The sequence below is a fragment of the Paramisgurnus dabryanus genome, chromosome 12 (assembly GCF_030506205.2).
Source record: "Paramisgurnus dabryanus chromosome 12, PD_genome_1.1, whole genome shotgun sequence".
NCBI lineage: Eukaryota > Metazoa > Chordata > Actinopteri > Cypriniformes > Cobitidae > Paramisgurnus > Paramisgurnus dabryanus.
The window spans coordinates 5,136,752-5,156,034 of record NC_133348.1 but is presented as its reverse complement, the minus strand read 5'-3'; the positions used below and the strand labels follow the sequence as shown (position 1 = coordinate 5,156,034).

The 19,283-nt window shown below is 37.8% G+C and overlaps 1 protein-coding gene across 2 annotated transcripts in view; it reads right to left on the bottom strand.

Annotated features, from left to right (window-relative positions):
• Positions 1-19,283, bottom strand: part of fam184ab (family with sequence similarity 184 member Ab) — a 156,394-nt gene that overhangs the window by 71,345 nt on the left and 65,766 nt on the right. For both annotated transcript variants that reach the window (XM_065256246.2, XM_065256247.2), the window contains exons 5-7: positions 15,482-15,663; positions 11,085-11,270; positions 2,146-2,268 (exon numbers count right to left, since the gene is read on the bottom strand). In XM_065256246.2, coding sequence (XP_065112318.2) covers positions 2,146-2,268; positions 11,085-11,270; positions 15,482-15,663 — 491 coding nt within the window. The remainder of the gene's footprint in view (positions 1-2,145; positions 2,269-11,084; positions 11,271-15,481; positions 15,664-19,283) is intronic.

Here is a 19,283-nt window from a genome sequence, read left to right as displayed (position 1 = left end):
CATTATCTGATTTTTACATATACAGCTTTCTCCCAATACATTAATATACAGCCTATTATAATAATGCTATGCAAATAATATGTGAAAAAGTAGCTTTCAATAAATATTTTTATGTGCGTGAATAAATATTTTAATAATTTCTTTATTTTTATTATATTTATAGATAACTCAGGGTTATCTGATTTGACTATTTGTGGCTTTTTGTGTACAGATTTGTTATGCACCTTACTTGATTCTGACTTTATGTTGTTGTTTTTTTTTATTTATTATAAAAATGTAAATTCTGATCCCATTTAAGTCTGTAAATTTTGGATTGCTTTTCGTTGCATCAATGCCGAGTTGTTGCGTGCTGGCGCATGCAATTTAGCCGAACACGCTAGGTGTTCTGCGTGTAATATTTAAGATCATATGAGTTCATCAAACTAAACATCAAAAACAGATGTATTAAAAACGAGGTGGTTATCTTGTCAAAAGTTGAGCTACAAAACACGTAAGTGATGACTATAGACTGTAAAAAAAGATAGACGACGCGACGTCGCCTCCCACCATTGTAATGAATTGAAGCCAAAAATGTCCGACCACGGTCGCCGCCATGTTACGTAAAAACGTCAGTTTGGAGCCAAGGCATGCGCAGAAGGAATCGTCCGCGGAGCCAGAGGCGGAGCCGCGGTATCAAACTTCCGCCCAAACGCACGCGCGACCAATTCAACCACGCCAATCATAACGTCACGGCCCGTTTCTATTGCATCAAATTACATGCTAAAATGAAACTTATCCCAATAATGAAGACTTGAACATATGCCAGCGTGATAAAAACTACTTGAAAGGACCAAAACCATCTTTCGGAAACTTTTATGGGAAGTGTAAATAATTTTTTTTATTTAGAGCAGAGTCCCATTCGTTTGAATGGAGAGGGCGGGGTTTATGACTTGTACTGCAGCCAGCCACCAGGGGGCGATCAAAGAGCCAGAGGCTTCACTTTTCAAGGCTTATGAGGCACACCCGGTGATGACACGAAAAATATCTGCAAATTCAGGCAAGAACCTATATACAGGTTTGTCTGACACGATTGTCTCTCTTGTGATTTAATATTATGGTCGGTGTTCACTTTCAAATGATAGAAAAGACCTTCCTGAAATAAATGATATAATCATCAGGTTTTTCTGTACCTAAAGTGAATACAGAGATGATCAAAGTCAAAGTAAGCAAGTAGGTATTTTTGTGCAAAATAATAAAGCATAGTGTCTATGAAATCATTAATTTCAGTGTTTTTCTTGTTATAAATTAACGTTTAAGGAATTGTATAACAAGCTTAATTTTTATCATTTACAGTAACAATCACAAATTATATGTCATTTGCCTTTTTTTTTTTGGTCATGACGCGCTAAATCTCAAAATGAAATTACATCACTGAACTGTAGCCGGATCAGATTTGTTATTTTTTAAGTTAGTTATCGAAAAATATTTTTTTTATGTCTTTAGGGTTAGGTTACAGTATGTGATGATCTGTAAACTGTGGCTTTAAAATATTATTAGGAATCCTTTATTGAATGTTTATACACATTGCCTTTCATTTTAACTTAAAAAAAAGTTTTGGTCACTTTATCAAAAAGTTGTTTCTGTGTGCTGCTTATGAAAGAAAAAAAAGTTAACCATTTGTTGACTACCAGGTCTGGTCCCCCTAACACCCCCCCCCCACACACACACACACACATAGATGATTCGACTATCAGTGAACTATAGGCAAGATTCAACTATTTTGATTCAGATATGTAAATCCTTAGTTGGGGACAACCCTACTGTATACATTTCTTTGTTAGGCTGAACACAAAGGAAGATATTTGTAATCAAGCAGAAAGCAGAAGCACCATTGACTTCCATAGTAGAAAAATTACTACGGAAGTTATGGTGCTCCAAAACTATTTGGTTACAAAAATTGCTCAATATCTTCATATGAGTTTGAGTAAATGATGAAAGAATTTTAATTTTTGGGAGAACTTTCCCATGATAGGTGCTTTTTATGTCCTTTACAAGCTCAAACAGAGTAGAAATGACAAAAAAATCTATATACTTTGACTAACCATATATTAAGTAGAGTAAAGCTAAAGGTACATGGCCCAAGTTTCAGAACACTCATTACTGTACCTCACTGTTGGCTATGTTAAGTTTGGCAGTGAGTTCCTCTCTCAGACTGTCAAGTTCCTCTCGAAGAAGACTCTTCTGTTCCTCTAGAGAGGTCCGCTCCCTGTCAAACTGCTCCTCCATCTCCTGTGGAGCCAGTAAAACATGTTAGTAACAAATGATGAACACTAAAAAAAGATCATATGCAGCTAGTGTCATGCTTTACTAGTCAAGCTTTAAAAGCATTTTTACTGGACTTCATTTGTGCTTATTTGTGATTGAGGAATAGCAGCAGTCAACCTTTAGCACTAATATTAATATGAAATGTAATATACAGATTCTTTTTTAACACCGTGGCTTTTTAAAAGCTAACTTCATTTTAAACTACCGTGTCAGTTCACTTAATATCGGTCTCGGCAAAGCAGAAAAATAATATGACAACATTTGAAATGCAAAAACAAGGCTTGGGAAGAAATTAATAACTATATCTTTCATAATAAGATTCTGAAGCCTTCCAGAAAGAAAGAAAAACAACTATACAGAAAGTAATCATTGCCATCCTGTGACATTTACAGAATAAAATAGTTGCCGCTGTGTTACGCCCACCGCAGTCTGAAGATACATTGTGTCTTATTACAGTGTTTGTACTGCAGCCCTGTTTAGATATTTCTTAAACATAATGCACTGCGAGAGTTTGCGTTAAACTTCAATGGCATCACATTTTCACATTTCAAGTAAAGAAAATAAACACATGAATAAATAAAACGTTGCCAATAATGTACATCATCAAATGTATTGCAAATAAAAAATCAATTGAAATGTATTTTACATTATATTTATACATTTGGCAGATGTTTACATCCAAAGCAACTTACAGTGAATTACAAAACATACACTCTAAAAATAACTGTATTATTTTTAACCCAGCATTGAGTCAAAAAGAAACCCAGAAAATGTTTACATTTGACCCAACAATGGGATAAAACAACCAAGCATAGGTTAAATTACAACCCAACCCAGCAGGCATATGACTGACCTTCAATGTTGAAATATGGTGGAAAAATGTCAGTCCTTGTTTCAATGTTGATTAACAGTTTATGTTAAACAGTTGCAAAAGGTTAATAAAATGCTCAAATTTGGTTGAAATAATGTCAGTTGTTTGTTCAATGATGATTAAACTTATTTAAGTTTAATCAAAAGTTGATATAACCTTGTCCTTGACGTTGATTCAACGGTGAATCAACATTGAAATGCCTGCTGGTAAGGGGCTGGGCTCATTCCTTTTTACTCAATGCTGGGTTGAAAATAACCTAGCATTTTTTAAAGTGTATATTTATACGAAAATGTGTTCCCTGGAATTGAACCCATAACCTTGCATCAATTTCACAATGATCTGCCATTGCGCTTTTATAGAAAGTCTTCGAATCAATCATTTAAAGTCCCCTTGCAGTTGATGTTATGCCTTAAAGGGACACTCCACTTTTTTGAAAATATGCTAATTTTCCAGCTCCCCTAGAATTAAACTATTTGATTTTTACCGTTTTGGAATCCATGCAGCTGATCTCTGGTCTGGCGGTACCACTTTTAGCATAGCTTAGCATAATCTATTGAATTTGATTAGACCATTAGCATCTCGCTTAAAAATAACCAAAGAGTTAAAATATTTTCCTAAAACTTGACTTTGCAGCCGTAACATGGATGCAGCAGGCGCAATGATATTACGCACTGCCCGAAATTTTTTTTGGCTGCTGCGTAATATCATTGTGCCTTCCTGCAGCCATGTTGTGGCAGCAAAGTCCTTGATTATTATGCCAGAATGAGAGTATAGTTCCTAGCCATATCTGCCTAGAAAATCACAACTTTTATTTTCTGTCAGTCTTAGTACACGATGTAACTACAGAAGAGTCAAGTTTTAAATAGGAAAAATCTCGAAACTCTTTGGTTATTTATAAGCGTGATGCTAATGGTCTAATCAGATTCAATTGATTGTGCTAAGCTTTGCTAAAAGTGGTAGCGCCAGACCCGGAGATCGGCTGAATGGATTCCAAAACGGTAAAAAATCAAAATGTTACCAGTCACGGAAAGTAGGCATTTTGAGTTATTCACAGATTCTGAAAGTGCAGTTTCTAAGCTTTCCAACGATGTGTAACATGGAAATCTGATAAGATTTGGAGAAGTTGTGGCCATTTGAATATAACACATTCAAGAAAGAGAATGCTGAGAAATTTGAGAAAGAAGAGTTAGCACCTTTTCCTGGCTGGAGAGGGCTCATTTACATCTCATTTAGCTAAGCCATACCCCTGTAAAGCCGTTTTGAGTTACAGATGTTCTAGCATCATATGTAGTATTTTATGACAGAAGTCCGGATGAAAAATAAACAGAACTTTTTACCTTTGTGGGGATCACCAGTCTGTTTCAAATGTGTAAATAATCCATTGACCATTTTTGTCCACAAATGCGTATAATCCGTGAAATATAGATATATAGTCTATTGTTTACATCGGATTTCGCATGACCGTCTGGTAATAGAATAGAATATACAATCTGAGGACTATTTACATCGTAACATGTAAGGGTATATCAGATTACACTCCGGTATTTAAGTTCCGTTAAACACATGAACCCGCCTTCAAAGTTTGTATTTAAAATAGGGAGGTAGTATAATAGATAATCCAAACAGCGCCGTCGAAAACGTGACGTCCTTTAGAGATGTTACCAATCGCTCGCTCGTTCCTCCATCAGTCAATGGCTTCATGGAAATTTTTTAATAGACAAAACATTTAGCCAATTATATAAAGAGTTCAACGATCTCTGTGTAACTTATATGTGTTTGACTTCATGCTGCGCTGCAAGAACTGACAGATAGGTGACGTCAAAGTACCGCGAGAGTGAGTTGAAATTAAACTACTCCGTAAGATTTCTTGACGAGCTCTCGCGGTACTTTGACGTCTCCGACTGCGGCGCCCCATAAAGTCAGTGACGCGGCTGACGTACGATTCGGTTGACTGTTATTTGTTCCGCCCCAGCTTCTTTTCTTTTGTTTTGTGCGCCCGAGCTTCGTTTACAGAGACGCACGCTATAAGTTTGAAACAAAAAAAAACTTGGGGAACAGGGCAGCGCGTCACTATAGTCACGTGACTTCACGCTCAAGCCGGAAGAATAGACAATGCTGAATAAAGTCGTAATTCTTGCTATTTTTGATGCTTCAACACATTCTTACTGACCCACTGATGTCACATTGACTACATTGATGATGTTTTTATTACCTTTCTGGACATGGAAACCATACACAGATTTTCAATAAAGGGGACAGAAAGCTCTCGGACTAAATCTAAAGTTAAAACATCTTAAACTGTGTTCCGAAGATGAACGGAGGTCTTCCGAGTTTAGAACGACATAAGGGTTAGTCATTAATTGCATTACTTTCATTTTTGTGCGAACTATCCTTATTCAGTAGTCACGCTGTTCCCTTTGGGGGCGGAGGTGAAAACACAAGCTTATACAGTATGTAAATATACACACAGACAATGACGCCCCCAGCTGCACGCTAGAATCTCCGGAAAAACAAGCCTATTTTAACTGCAAAATGTACGCTTTTAAATATACAAAAACTGCTATCTCAAACATGGAGAGGCTTCTTTGTGATCTCAACTAACAGATTCTGCAATAAAACGAAAATCACAAATATTGAAAATAAAAACTTTGTTTCTCATTTTCTCGAAACTTGTGCTGCCGACTTGTGTCACTGGTTTCCATGACGGGTCACAAATGTTTAACTCTAGGGGAGCTGAAAAATGAGCATATTTTCAAAAAAGGTGGAGTGTCCCTTTAAAACCCATCTTTGTTCATCAAAATTTTTATATTTAAACTACTTTCCTAATAAATAATTTTTTGATGCCTTAAAATAACTGCAATGTAACTACACTCTTGCCACATGTAGTACATGTGTATACATGGATATGCAAATAAGACCCCCCCTCTACTCAATAACACTAGCTCAGACTACCTGATTTACTTGGACAGCACGGTGACGTGATCGGTTACGCAAGATTGTGAAGTAGAAAACAAGCACATTCAAACCCCGAATTTGCATATTTTGTCTTAAAGCATATTAAAAACAACACATCCACATAATCAACATCAAAAACGTTATTTTCACCGCAGGGGGACTTTAATCCATTTTCCACATTTGTATGATGTTTGATTGTACTTATAGAATAAAATGCTTATTATGTATAAAATGTATAATAATGTTGACTGACAGCACTACATGTGTTGCATGTAACAACTGTTAACCAAAAATAACAAAACAAAAGTGGACAGCGATAGATGTTGACAAAGATGGAGATGAGATTATCACCTCCACATCTCCCACTCATCTCAAAGAACATCTGCGAGTCCACATCAAATCAAATTCACTTCACTTATACGTCCACACACTCACTCACTCAGTGTACACTATGTGTGTACTAGCATGTGTGGGCCTCCAGGAAAAAGCTCTTAAGTAACCCGGTTTAAAAAATTGATGGTTAGCACAGACAAACAAATGGGCTTGTGTGCTTAGTATAGCCGCCATCTGCATAATTCACTCTAGCTTGCCCACAGGCCGACCAAAGTATATTCGCTCGCTGTCTAATGCATATTACTCACAAAACTCTTCAAAACTTTCTCTCTATTGCAAGCTTGAATCAGATGAAAAGAAGCAAGTTACCAGATTACACTTTTTCAAAATAAAGGTGTTTGCACAATTTCCAATTCTGAACACACACGTCAAAACATTTTTAATAAAGCTTTAGTTGTGCCTTAGTGACATAAGAGGAAAAGTTCAAATGAACCACGAAGTAATCTGTGTCAAATATAATAAAAACAACAGTTGTGATCTCCCTCCCACTAAATACACAGCATGCTTTGGGTGAGATGATGCCTACAGCTTCTCTATGTGGAGGTTTCCTAAATAAGATACTTCAGGGTCTATCATCAGAAAGTGAGTCACCAGCCCCACTCCGGACACACATTACAAACTATATGTAAAGTAAAAGGAGGAGAGTGGGTGAGAGTGGAAGCGCCTCAGGCTTCATTCGAAATAGGACGTCACCGTGGTCGTCACACTGCTTCTTTAGCAGGCCGTGAGTCAGCGCCACGGTCTACTGAAGGCGTCTTTCATTGATTATTCATCTGAGCTTAAATTTTTAGACCACATTTCCATTTCTGAGAGGGTCGGGCGCTACGTTGTCAAAGAGATAAGCCCAAAGCCATTGCGCCCTAATGGGATTAACCATTTTCTGCCACGGTCTCGCCAGGGTCGTCCACCTGCACAAAGGTGTGCCGTGAAGGGTGGTACAGGTTTGACAGAAGCTGATAAGGGCCAGGCCGAGTGGCTAGTATAAGTGTCAAAACACTTCTTCTTCTGCAAAATCCTTATTTTGCATAGTACAGATGGGTTAAAACAACCCAGCACAGGATCAATTTAAACCCAACGGTTCGGTTTGTCCATATTTTACCCAACCATGGTTTGAAATCAACCAGATGGATGGATGGATGGATACAGTAGATAGACAGATAGACAGACAGACAGACATATACAGTAGATAAATATGGTAGATAGACAGATACAATAAATAGATAGATACAGTAGACAGATAGATACGATAGATAGGCAGATAAGTTAGATAGATAGAAAGACAGAAAGACACAGAAACAATAGATAGATAGCCAGATACGACAGATAGACATGACAGATACAATAGATAGACAGATACGACAGATAGACATGAAAAATAGACAGATACAATAGATAGACAGATACGATAGATAGACAGATACGATAGATAGACAGACATATATGGTAGATAGATGGTAGATAGACATATATATAAGGTAGATACTGTAGATAGACAGATAAGATAGACAGACATACAGACAGACACAGAAACGATAGATAGATAGCCAGATACGACAGATAGACAGATATGATAGATAGATAGACAGATCCGATAGATAGACAGAGACGATAGATAGACAGATACGATAGATAGACAGATATGGTAGATAGACAGATACGATAGATAGACAGACATACATATATGGTAAATAGATATGGTAGATAGGGGTGGGCCGGTTTGTATTTTTTTACCGCGGTCGGTAATCAACAAATTCCCGCGGTTTATTGGCAAGACAACGAGTTAAATAGCATAATTTATTTATCTTCAATAAAAAACACGTGCAAATTACTTAAGGAACATGTAAAGTGAATATTATTTCCTTCCACATTTCTTCAATTTCAACATTCAACAACTTGAACAATTAACTTTTTTTTTAACTGATTAACGCATTGTGCGTGTCCACACGTCCTACAGACATTTCGACACTTTTCTATCCTTAATTTGTGAATAGCCTGTAAATGACGCAAATTATTGCTGCCCTGATAGTCTGGTAAAATAACTATTTGTATGAGAAATCACTTGTACTGCATATGTGTCCGTGCTTGAGTATAGCTGGGACGCTGCACTGAGACGCATGTGTGTGCAAGTCTGTCTCACGCGCGCCCAGCAGTCCGCGTCTGTCTCGCGCGCGCCTGGGCAGTCCGCCTCTGTCCTCGACCCTTACCTAAACATCTGTCTTTTTCCACAAACAGAGAAAGAAGACGCAAAAGTAAAACTTTTTGAAATGTGTCCTGCTTTAGAAATGGCCACTGTTGTACGCTAGATGAAAAAAGAGACAATCTAATCTTTGGATATTAATCCTCGGACTGATCGCGTGCTCTTTATGTTGCGTGAAAATTTGATAATGTATGAAACCTGATTCTGTTGTTGATCTGTTGCGGTTGTTTGCACGTTCAAATTAGATAAAATGTTTGTATTACTTTTAACGAGTGACAGACAACGTCACCTGTATTTCTACTCAATGACAATTTAATATTAAAATCATATCAGTTAATGTTCAGTTAACAAGTTGCGGTTGTTAACAAGCTGCGTGTATAACACCCCCACATATACACACAAGTGCAGACCAATGTTTCAAGTGTTGTTGTTTTTTGCGGTTATGACGGTGAGGAGCTCAGACCCGCGGCATGGGTCACGTGACCGCGGTATGGCGGTAATCCGGTTACCGCCCCAGGCCTAATGGTAGATAAACATATAGATACGGTAGATACTGTAAAAAGACAGATAAGATAGATAAATAGACAGATACAATAGACAGACAGACAGATGGACAGTCATATAGACAGATGAACAGTCATATACAGGTAAATAGATATGGTAGATAGACAGATACGATAGACAGACAGACAGACAGATGGACAGTCATATAGACAGATGGACAGTCATATACAGGTAAATAGATATGGTAGATAGACAGATACGATAGACAGACATACAGACATACAGACAGACGCAGAAACAATAGATAGATAGCCAGATACGACAGATACGCTAGATAGACAAATATGATAGATAGACAGATATATATGGTAGATAGATATGGTAGATAGACATATAAATACAATAGATTATGTAGATAGATAGACAGACAGACAGACAGACAGACAGAGAAACGATAGATAGATAGCCAGATACTATAGATAGACAGATACCATAGATAGACAGATACGATAGGTAGACAGATACGACCGACAGACGGACGAACAGAAAGACAGACAGATATATAATATTTATAGATTTGACAGATAGATATACAGACAGACAGACAGATACAGAAATGATAGATAGACAGATACGACAGACGGATGAACAGAAAGACAGACTGATTTATACGGATGAACAGAAAGACAGACTGATATACATTTACAGATGTGATAGATAGACAGACAGACAGACAGACAGACACAGATTAGATAGACAGACAGATAGAACAACAAACAGACAGATACGATAGATAGATAAACAGATACAACAGACAGACAGACAGACAGACAGACAGACAGAGATACGATAGATATACAAGACGGACAGACAGACAGACAGACAGATATTATAGATAGACCAATACGAAGAACGGAAGGAAAGACAAAAAGGCAGATAGACAAACTAGGCAGACACGACAGACAAATAGATAATGCAGATGCAAAAACTGCACTATTCTGAGGCGTCTTTTTACATTAAAAGAGATGTTCAGACAGACAGATGGACAGACAGACATAACAAACTCTGAGGAGGAAAGCATTTTAATTCACTGTTGCTCATCCACATTTAGTCGACGATCTGTTGTGTATGCATGATTTATAATAACTAAAAGATTAAGTCCTCATCATGTGTCGGTCTGATGGCAGCTGTCTGTTTTGTGGAGACAGATTGTGTTCTGACTGAGTCAATCCAGTGCAGATTTGTGTGCTTTCATTTCATATGCTATCAGCTCGCCAAATCAAAACAGATGCTTTAGTCACGGCAGTTGTCAATTTTGCCGCCATCTCCACTGATAAGCGAAATAACAGTTATGTTATCACGTTGCGTCACTGGGTTACGAGCAGGCCCACACAGAATCGGTGCCCTTAGGACTCTGTGCTTAATTCAGCAGATTTTGATATTCACAAACCTATGCACATTCCCTGCCCTTTGTGTTTGTTTAATAAATATTTTGTCTAATTTAATAATGTGTTTAGTTACCAATAAAATGTTGTATTTTATTTTACAAGTTCTTTTTTATGCTTGATATTGGTTGGAAAGTAGAGTGTCCCTTTAAGGTCCAAAGAGAGAATTTTGCACGGCACCACATTTGTCCAAATTATGTTCAGTACAGATTGTTCCCTTTCATTCATCATCAGCCCTCATAGATACTTTTCGTTCTTTTTCAGGGTGGCACTTTATGACTTTTTGAATAGACAACGCAATACTTTTTAGACTGAACATTAGGCGCACTTATCCTGATATATCATCAGGACAGCAATGTGAGTGGGCACATGCTGACAGCATGTGTGTGTGTGTGTGATGAGAGAGTTTACTTACGGTCAGCAGTCGGTTCTTCTCTTTCTCTGTGAAGCTCTGGACGTTCTCCAAAGCCGCCCGGTGTTTCCGTGTGAGCTCTTCCAGCGCCCGGCTGTGGTTGTCCTTAAAGTGAGCCGTTTCCTCTTCATATTTGGCACGGAGGTTCATCAGCTCTTTGTCGTAGATTTGCTTTTCCTCTCGAATGGACTGTGGGGAAACATAAATCTATTTAGATGAATATAAAGAATATTGTGCCATGACTACATGGGGTTTTTAAAATGGATACAACTTCAGCTTCCTACCAGTCTAACAAGAAAATTTATGAGAACTGAGAAATCATCAATAATATCAATTTTGTGAAATTCACATTTACACAGAATATAAACTGCTGAAAAAGCTACAAAACAGGCACTTTTGCTGCTCTCAAATGCTGTGAATCATGTAGTCAAAACCACCTAAACCAAGATCAAGTCAAACCAAGACTTTGATTGGTCAGGACCAAGGCCGGCCCAAGACTAAGGCAGGGTGACACAGAGTCAAGACAATAACTAAAATGTAAGCCCTGTAATATTAAATATTTGTTGATTGATCATTTGTATAAAATGTGACCGTGGTCGCACAGGTATATTAGTAGCAATAGCCAAAAATCAGGGTTGCCACACCTTAGTTAACTACAAATTCAAGGACCTTTCAAGGACTTTCCAGGTCCAATACCTTCAAATTCAAAAACTACATGTGGTGATACATTTCAAGTGAGAGCAAGGTTACATCGTGTTACCTTTTAAGATAAATTATTACAGTTCCCTTTCGAGAAAACTTGTGCTGCGTTGGGGATGCCTCCAGGGGTAAGTGCATCTGAATGTGTATATTAAATTCAACCAATTGTGAGGCTTAACTACAAAGACAGGGTGATGCCGGAGCAAGGAAGTATATTGCTATCTGAAATATTGCCAAAGACGGCGTTACAAGGATGCAAGAGGTATGGCAAGGGGGACGCAGCGTCTCGTTCCCTTCTCAAGGAACAACAGTTACATACATAACTCGAAACGTTTTCATGTGTCAAACACAACTATGCAAAAAAGCATTTTGGTATAAATCAACATTGGCGTACTGAAGATATAAGCATCTAAAGAGAACAGTTTAGCACGTGTGCTTAAAAAGTCTAGAAATTTTAAGATATTATCCTACACTACACAGGGAATTATATGGATTTTTTTCCAGAAAACTTCTTGCATAAAATAGATTCAAGCACTTTCAATGACCTGTATCTATGTATGTATATTTTCAAAAACTTCCCAGGGCCTTGCATTTTTCCCCCCAGATTCACAAACTTTCAAGGATTTCAAGGACCCGTAGGAACCCTGAAAAATATATCATTATCTTTTTATGCCAAAAATCATTGGGATATTAAGTAAAGATCATGTTCCATGAAGATAATTTGCAAATTTCTATCTGTAAATTTATCAAAACTTTATTGATCATTAGTAATATGTGTTGCTAAGGACTTCATTTAAAAGGTGATTTTCTCAATATTTAGATTTTTGCACCCTAAGATCCCAGATTAACATCACATCAAAGGAAAGTTTATTTATTCAGCTTTCAGATAAATTTCAGAAAATTGACCCTTATGACTGGCTTTGTGGTCCACGGTAACAAGTCTGTATAACGTACAATCGTGCTTATATTCGTGAGAACACCTCCTTTGCTACTGCGATATTGCTTTTATATTGCTATTATATCAGATATTATAATATAAACAAGAAGATCTCATGCAAGTACTTTTTTGCAATCATATGTTGAATTTTGTGAGAATTTGTGTTTATTTTTTTAGGTCCAACTTTTGACACAATCCCTGTCTGCTTCCAATCGGCACAACAGTAATAGAAGAAATCAAATTAGCAGTTATTGATTGCATTTGAAGCAGGAAGTTTTACATCCGATCACTTTAAATCAGACAATGCACTGGCAATTTAGTTTGAAATGAAATCATGAGTCCTCTCAGTCTAAGACAAAAACAAGACAGTGTACAAATCCCAAGACTCCCACCCCAAAAAAAGGGTCTAGACCAATTTCAAGACTTAAAGGCGGAGTGCACAACGTTTGAAAGCCAATGTTGACATATGAAATCACCTAAACAAACACGCCCCTACCCCAATAGAATCTGGACCTTCTTTTGATAGACCCGCCCCACACATACGCAACCCAGGCAACAATGTCGGTTAGAGGATATGCCCCTTACTGCTGATTGGCTACAAGTCTGTTTTGGTAGTCGGCCTGAATCCCTTTTCCAAAGCGTTTTTCAGAAAACGTGCACTCTGCCTTTAAGTCTTAAGTAGTACAGCACTTGCAATGAATCCAATCTATGTGGATAACATTAGAAACAGAAAGAGACACCTTCAGTCCCACTTTGACAAACTGTATCACATCAAGTTCTCATTATAAGACCTGCATAAGCATCTGCAATGTAGATCACTCCACAATGCTTCTCAACTCTATTTGTTGAGCGTTGCCATAGTAACATCGAACTCAAGGCTACGTTGCTAACAAACGTCTTAGCTGTGGTGTGGGTAAAAGACAAACAGAGAGAAAGCTTAATGTGATACTTTTTTAAATTAAGTTATCTGGAAATTTCAAGGCGTAGCAACAGAGCCAAAACACAGCCAATCCCTAACTCCTTACAAAAACACTACACTTTAAGGGATATTTAGGCCAAAAATTATGTTAAACCCAAGATTTACTCACCCTCAAGCCGTCTGAGAAGCATATGTCCATCATTTTTCAGACAAATACTTTTTCAGTTATTTTAGAAAATGTCCTAGATGCATCCATCCATTCACAAAAGTAATTTAAACAGCTCCAGGGGGATAAACAAAAGCCTTCCATATTTAAAACTTTATAAACGAAAATAACTAGCTTCTGGTAACTCCGCCATCTTAGACGCCTCAAGTGCACATTTTTTGGACTTGAAGGAGTTGGCCCCCATATCCTTGCATTTTATAAACTGAAAGATCTAGGACATTTTCTAAAATACCTGAAAATGTGTTCGTCGGAAAAATGATGGATATGTATCTTGGACGGCTAAAGAGTGAGTAAATCAAGGGTTTAAAGGGACACTTCACTTTTTTTGAAAATATACAAATTTTCCTGCTACCCTGAAATCCATACAGCTGGTCTGGCGCGACCACTTTTAGCATAGCTTAGCACAATCCATTGAATCTGATTAGACCATTAGCATTGCGCTAAAAAAATAACCAAAGAGTTTGGATATTGGATAGTATGCTAAGCTATGCTAAAATTGGTATCACCAGACCCGGAGATCAACTGAATGGATTCCAAAAAGGTAAAAATCAAATGGTTAACTCCAGGGAGCTGGAAAATGAGATTTAAAAAAAAAATGGAGTGTCCCTTTAATTTCATTTTTGGCTGAACTATCCCTTTAAAAATGCTGGGTTAATTTCAACCCAGCATTGGGACAAAAAGGGAAAAAACCTAACCTTTGGGTTGTAATTTAACCTATGTTGGTTGTTTCAAACTAAAAATGCTAGGTTGTTTTAACCCAAATATAAACATTTTCTAAGTTAATGTAATCTAAGGGTTTGTCCCTTTTTGACCCAACGCTGGGTTAAAAATACCCCTGGTACCAAGTGTTCCCTGGTACCGTGCCTGATAATACTGTGGTTACTCACTACACCACGCTATAACAAATATATTTTATATCTTTTTACAAAAAGTTTGCAAAAGACTCCAAGTCTTTTCAAAGCCCTGTTTCTAAAACTGCTGAAGAAGGATAGTTTGGGAGCGAAACCATCCAACATTTCCTGTTTATTGGGGACTCTCGAGATATTAATAATAAAACAAAACCTAAATATGACAGGACAGCAAAAAAGCCTGCTGGAGTAGATTGTATGAAAACACCATGTCAGATAAATAGCAATGGAATCCCAATAAAAAATATAAATGCGGGGCTGGAAAATAAAATTTATATTCAGAGCAAAGCAAATGTCCACATGAGTCATATTTTCTGAGCTCTCATGCATCCTTCGATGAAGATGGTGGGTCTTTTAAGTTAAACATGGGAGGGTTGCATTTAGTTTTGATAATAGCCAGTGGACTAGCCAGTGTTTAACACAAGAGATGTGCTTGTACAAGCTTTAAGCATAAGCTTATGATGTCTCAGAGGAATTTGTGTGAAATGTACGTTTCTGCAAAAGATTGATGTTTGAGTTATTAAACTGTTGTTGCTTTGCTTGCATACTCTTTTTTACACACACGCCAACCATGCTTGAAGATCCCATGAGGCAAAACGTACTGTATATTCTGTAGGTCCATATCAACACTTGTTTTATTTTGCCTCCGTTGCAGGTGCACATTCCATGCAGGCCTAAACTGATCACTGTTTGGTAAAATTAGATTCCTACCTTCTCCAGGGAGGCGATCTGTTGTCTCTGCCTCTCGTCCAGCGTCTGACATTTATTTTGCAATGCCCCTCTTTCATCCTCCAGACGTAAAACCTTGTCCTTCAGACGAGACTTCTCCGATTCCAGATCTCGAATGACGGCCTCGTGGGTCATCTGCGTGGCCTGCAGGCTTCCGATTTGACCTAAACAACAGACACAATAGCATTAGATAGAAATCCAGTGATGGGCCATTTGATAGAAATACGATAAGTTACCAGAGGGTTGATGGTTTGAATCCCATCTATTGCATGTTGGACAAATACCAAACAAGACCCAGACAGAGTCAAAGATCCTTTTTAAAGGGCCGTTTACATTATAACAATAACTATAACGCTAACTATATTAGCATCCACACAATCGGACGATAATGATAACTTTGTTAATTCGTTCACATGCGCAGTACACGCGCAAACAACTTATATCAATGGCATTAACTAATACAGCATATTTCCTATAATAAAGACTTTTGCAACTGTTAACATGTCACTGAATGTATAAATATGCTGTTCTTGGTGCAACATTACGTAGTCAATTTCACAGCAACTGCTTCAGCGCTGGATACCAGAGGTCATTTTATGTTATGGACTTCAGCAATGAGCTGCTCCACCATGTTATCTGTCATTTCAAATGCACGTGCACTTGGAGTTCAAATAGATTTGATTAGCTGTCAATGGTTTATCGTAAAATTTTTTTTCAGAAACCAACTATACCGTTTATCGTGTGAACTCCACTCTTCTCTTTAACTCTTTCACCGCCAGCGTTTTTAAAAAAAGTTGCCAGCCAGCGCCAGCGTTTTTCATGATTTTCACCAAAGTTTAATGACTTCCAGAAAATATTCTTCTTTAAATATATAAACATACAATATACCAAATGAAAGAACAGACCCTCTGCTTTCAAACAAAAACCCGTTTCATCCTACCTTTAGTGGTTCTTTGGCAATCAGCTTTTGAATATGGGTAGGTTTTTGCAAAAACACCACATTTTTAACAAAAAGCAGAGATAATTCCATTTTTGTGACGGACTTTTCATAGAGATCCGATTCAGAGCGATCTTTAAAACAGACACGGACATGCAGCAAATTGCCATAGGGCAGGGGTTCCCAAACTTTTTTTCCTGCGGACCCCCTTCTATGTCCCAACCGGGTTGGCGCACCCCCAATCCCTATTTTAAAAAAAATCCAATAAAGCTTTATTTTCTCACCATAAATACTCATGTTTAATCATGCGCAAATAACCAAGGGCCGGTTGCACTAGCCGGACGTTAAGAAGTTGGGTGTAATAGTCATACCTGTCAAGTTTTGGATATGAAAATAAGGGAAATTTTCCCGGTGCCCACCGCGAGCAGTCCTACCAACGCAACAAGCTCCAGTATCCCTTACATTTTAAGACTGGTGCTATAGCCTAAATGACAACACAAAATGGTATATATAAGGGGTGTCAAACTCATTTTACGCTGAGGGCCGGATGGTAAATAACGGCACGATGTGTGAGGGCCGGATAATTTTTTTAAACCATAGTGTGCCGCTATTTGTGTTAAAATTAAAACTAATTTATTAGCAAGAAAACTAGTGAAACACACAGCTCTGTGAAAACTACATTTCATAAGTCACACTCATACTGTACATACTATACACACAAATTTGCATCTGTACAAAACTCACTGACATTAGGTTGAAAAGCCTTAATTTAACTTATTTTGCATTATACCTTAATGGCAAAATTATTTATAAACCATTCACTTTTCTTTGTAATGAGAACAGTCATTTAGAAAATTAAAATGCTAGATGGAGCAGTGGCCCAAACCAAAAAGGGCACTAAGGGGGATGGTACTATTAGTATGGTTTTAATAAAGTATTATATGTGTTATAGCATTAACCTAGACAAGTGGTTACAAGTGATTATAATGGGATATATAATAAATAACAAGAATTAAAGTGTGACAATAAATATTTATGATTTATGCTTGCTTGATAAAGCTTTGAATCCATGTTTGCAATGTTGAAATGCCTATAGCAGCCTCCCTTTCCGTTCTCTGTCTTTATTTTGTGAAGGCATTTGTGTTTTTGTTTTTTTTTTTGTCTACAAAGTGTGCCAACAACAGCATATTTCGTGTTTATATTAACTTAGATCTGATCGGGAACATTAAATCCATTAGACAAGCGTTAGAATGTGGTTATTTTGTTGTAGTTTGCTTGCTAAGTTGTAAGCACTTTTAGAACACCGACAGCAAATCATTACAGGACGAAATACTTCCAAAATTGTAATTCTGCGGTTTAACAACTGATATAATGTAATAAATCTACCTGTTAATGCAACGAACTTCAGAAACTGTCGTCTTCGCTCTCCAGGCAGAGAGTGGACGCAGAGATGCTGCGGAGCGGGCGGGAAAACACGAAGTGGATTAGCGGAATCTGTGGATTTTTTGCGTGAGGCTAGTGACAGAGCTCAGATTGGGAATGTTTTTATTACTCCGCCCGGGCATTATTATTTTTTGTAAAAACGGAGGTTAAAATACGGGAGATTTACGGGAAAAAACTAATACGGGAGGACGGCGGGAAAGGAGGGTAAAATACGGGACTTTCCCGGCCAAAACGGGATACTTGACAGGTATGGTAATAGTCCTACGTCGGGCTTAGCTACGTCCAACATTGTGAAAAATATTTACGCCTATTGCACCATCTGAAACTACGCTCAGCGTAGATGATGCGCGCCCCCGTGTATGCGTTTAACCACTGTGATATTTAGACGCCATTCGAGTTTACTATGGGAAAAAACGTACACTTACTGCCGTCAGCTAATAGATGACATATGAGAAGTTTCCTCATGTTTACCAGTGCGTCACGTGCAGACCCATCAAACACATTAACGAAAGCCTTTACTGTTCGCACCAAAGGTGTATAATAGTTTGCAGATTCATTATAACAGCTCAAGTTTCAAACAAAATTAAATGAAAGCTTTTAATAAGTTCTCTACAGTAAGTATTTATGTATTTTATTATATAATTCATTGGCGGTCTCTTTACCATGCATGAAAACACATTGCTCGCGTATCCTGTGCCCATGTCTCGTCACATTTCATTATTTCTATTTTTGCCATAAAATGTCTCTCTCTCTTGGTCCCTCTCCTCCTTCGTGACTAACAACTTTATCATAAGACGTCCCACATGACAGTTTCCCTGATTTCAGTCAGTTAAGCATATTTATAATATATATGGAATGAATGAAACGAGTTGGCACGCATATAGCGGCTGCAGTGCATAACAGAAGAGCAGTGCGTAGAAAAGGACAGCAGCTGTCTTCTACGTTTCTATCAAAAACTAATAAATTATAGTTATTTATTTAAAATAAAAGCGATTACAAAGGAAATGTTTACTGTTCATTTTTTTATTTATTTATTGTATGGAAAATCCTACTTAAAGAAACAGACCGCCATTACATTTTTCCTCTCGCGCACCCCCTGGTTGCAGCTCGCGTACCCCTGGGGGTGCGCGTACCACACTTTGGGAATCCCTGCCATAGGGCAATACTTCCGGTTTTAAAAAGTTGCGGATGGGCGCCACCTGGTGGATAATAGCGGTATTGCGGAAAGACGGAAAATCTCGTCATTGGCGGGGAAGCGTTTTCTCTTAATTGACGAGATATCTCGTCAATGGCGGGGAAAGAGTTAAAGAGCACCAATTATGCTAATAAATTAGCACGTTAGCACGTTATTGTAATATCCCATAGTACATACATGTTATTAAAACTTGAACTAATGCACTGTGA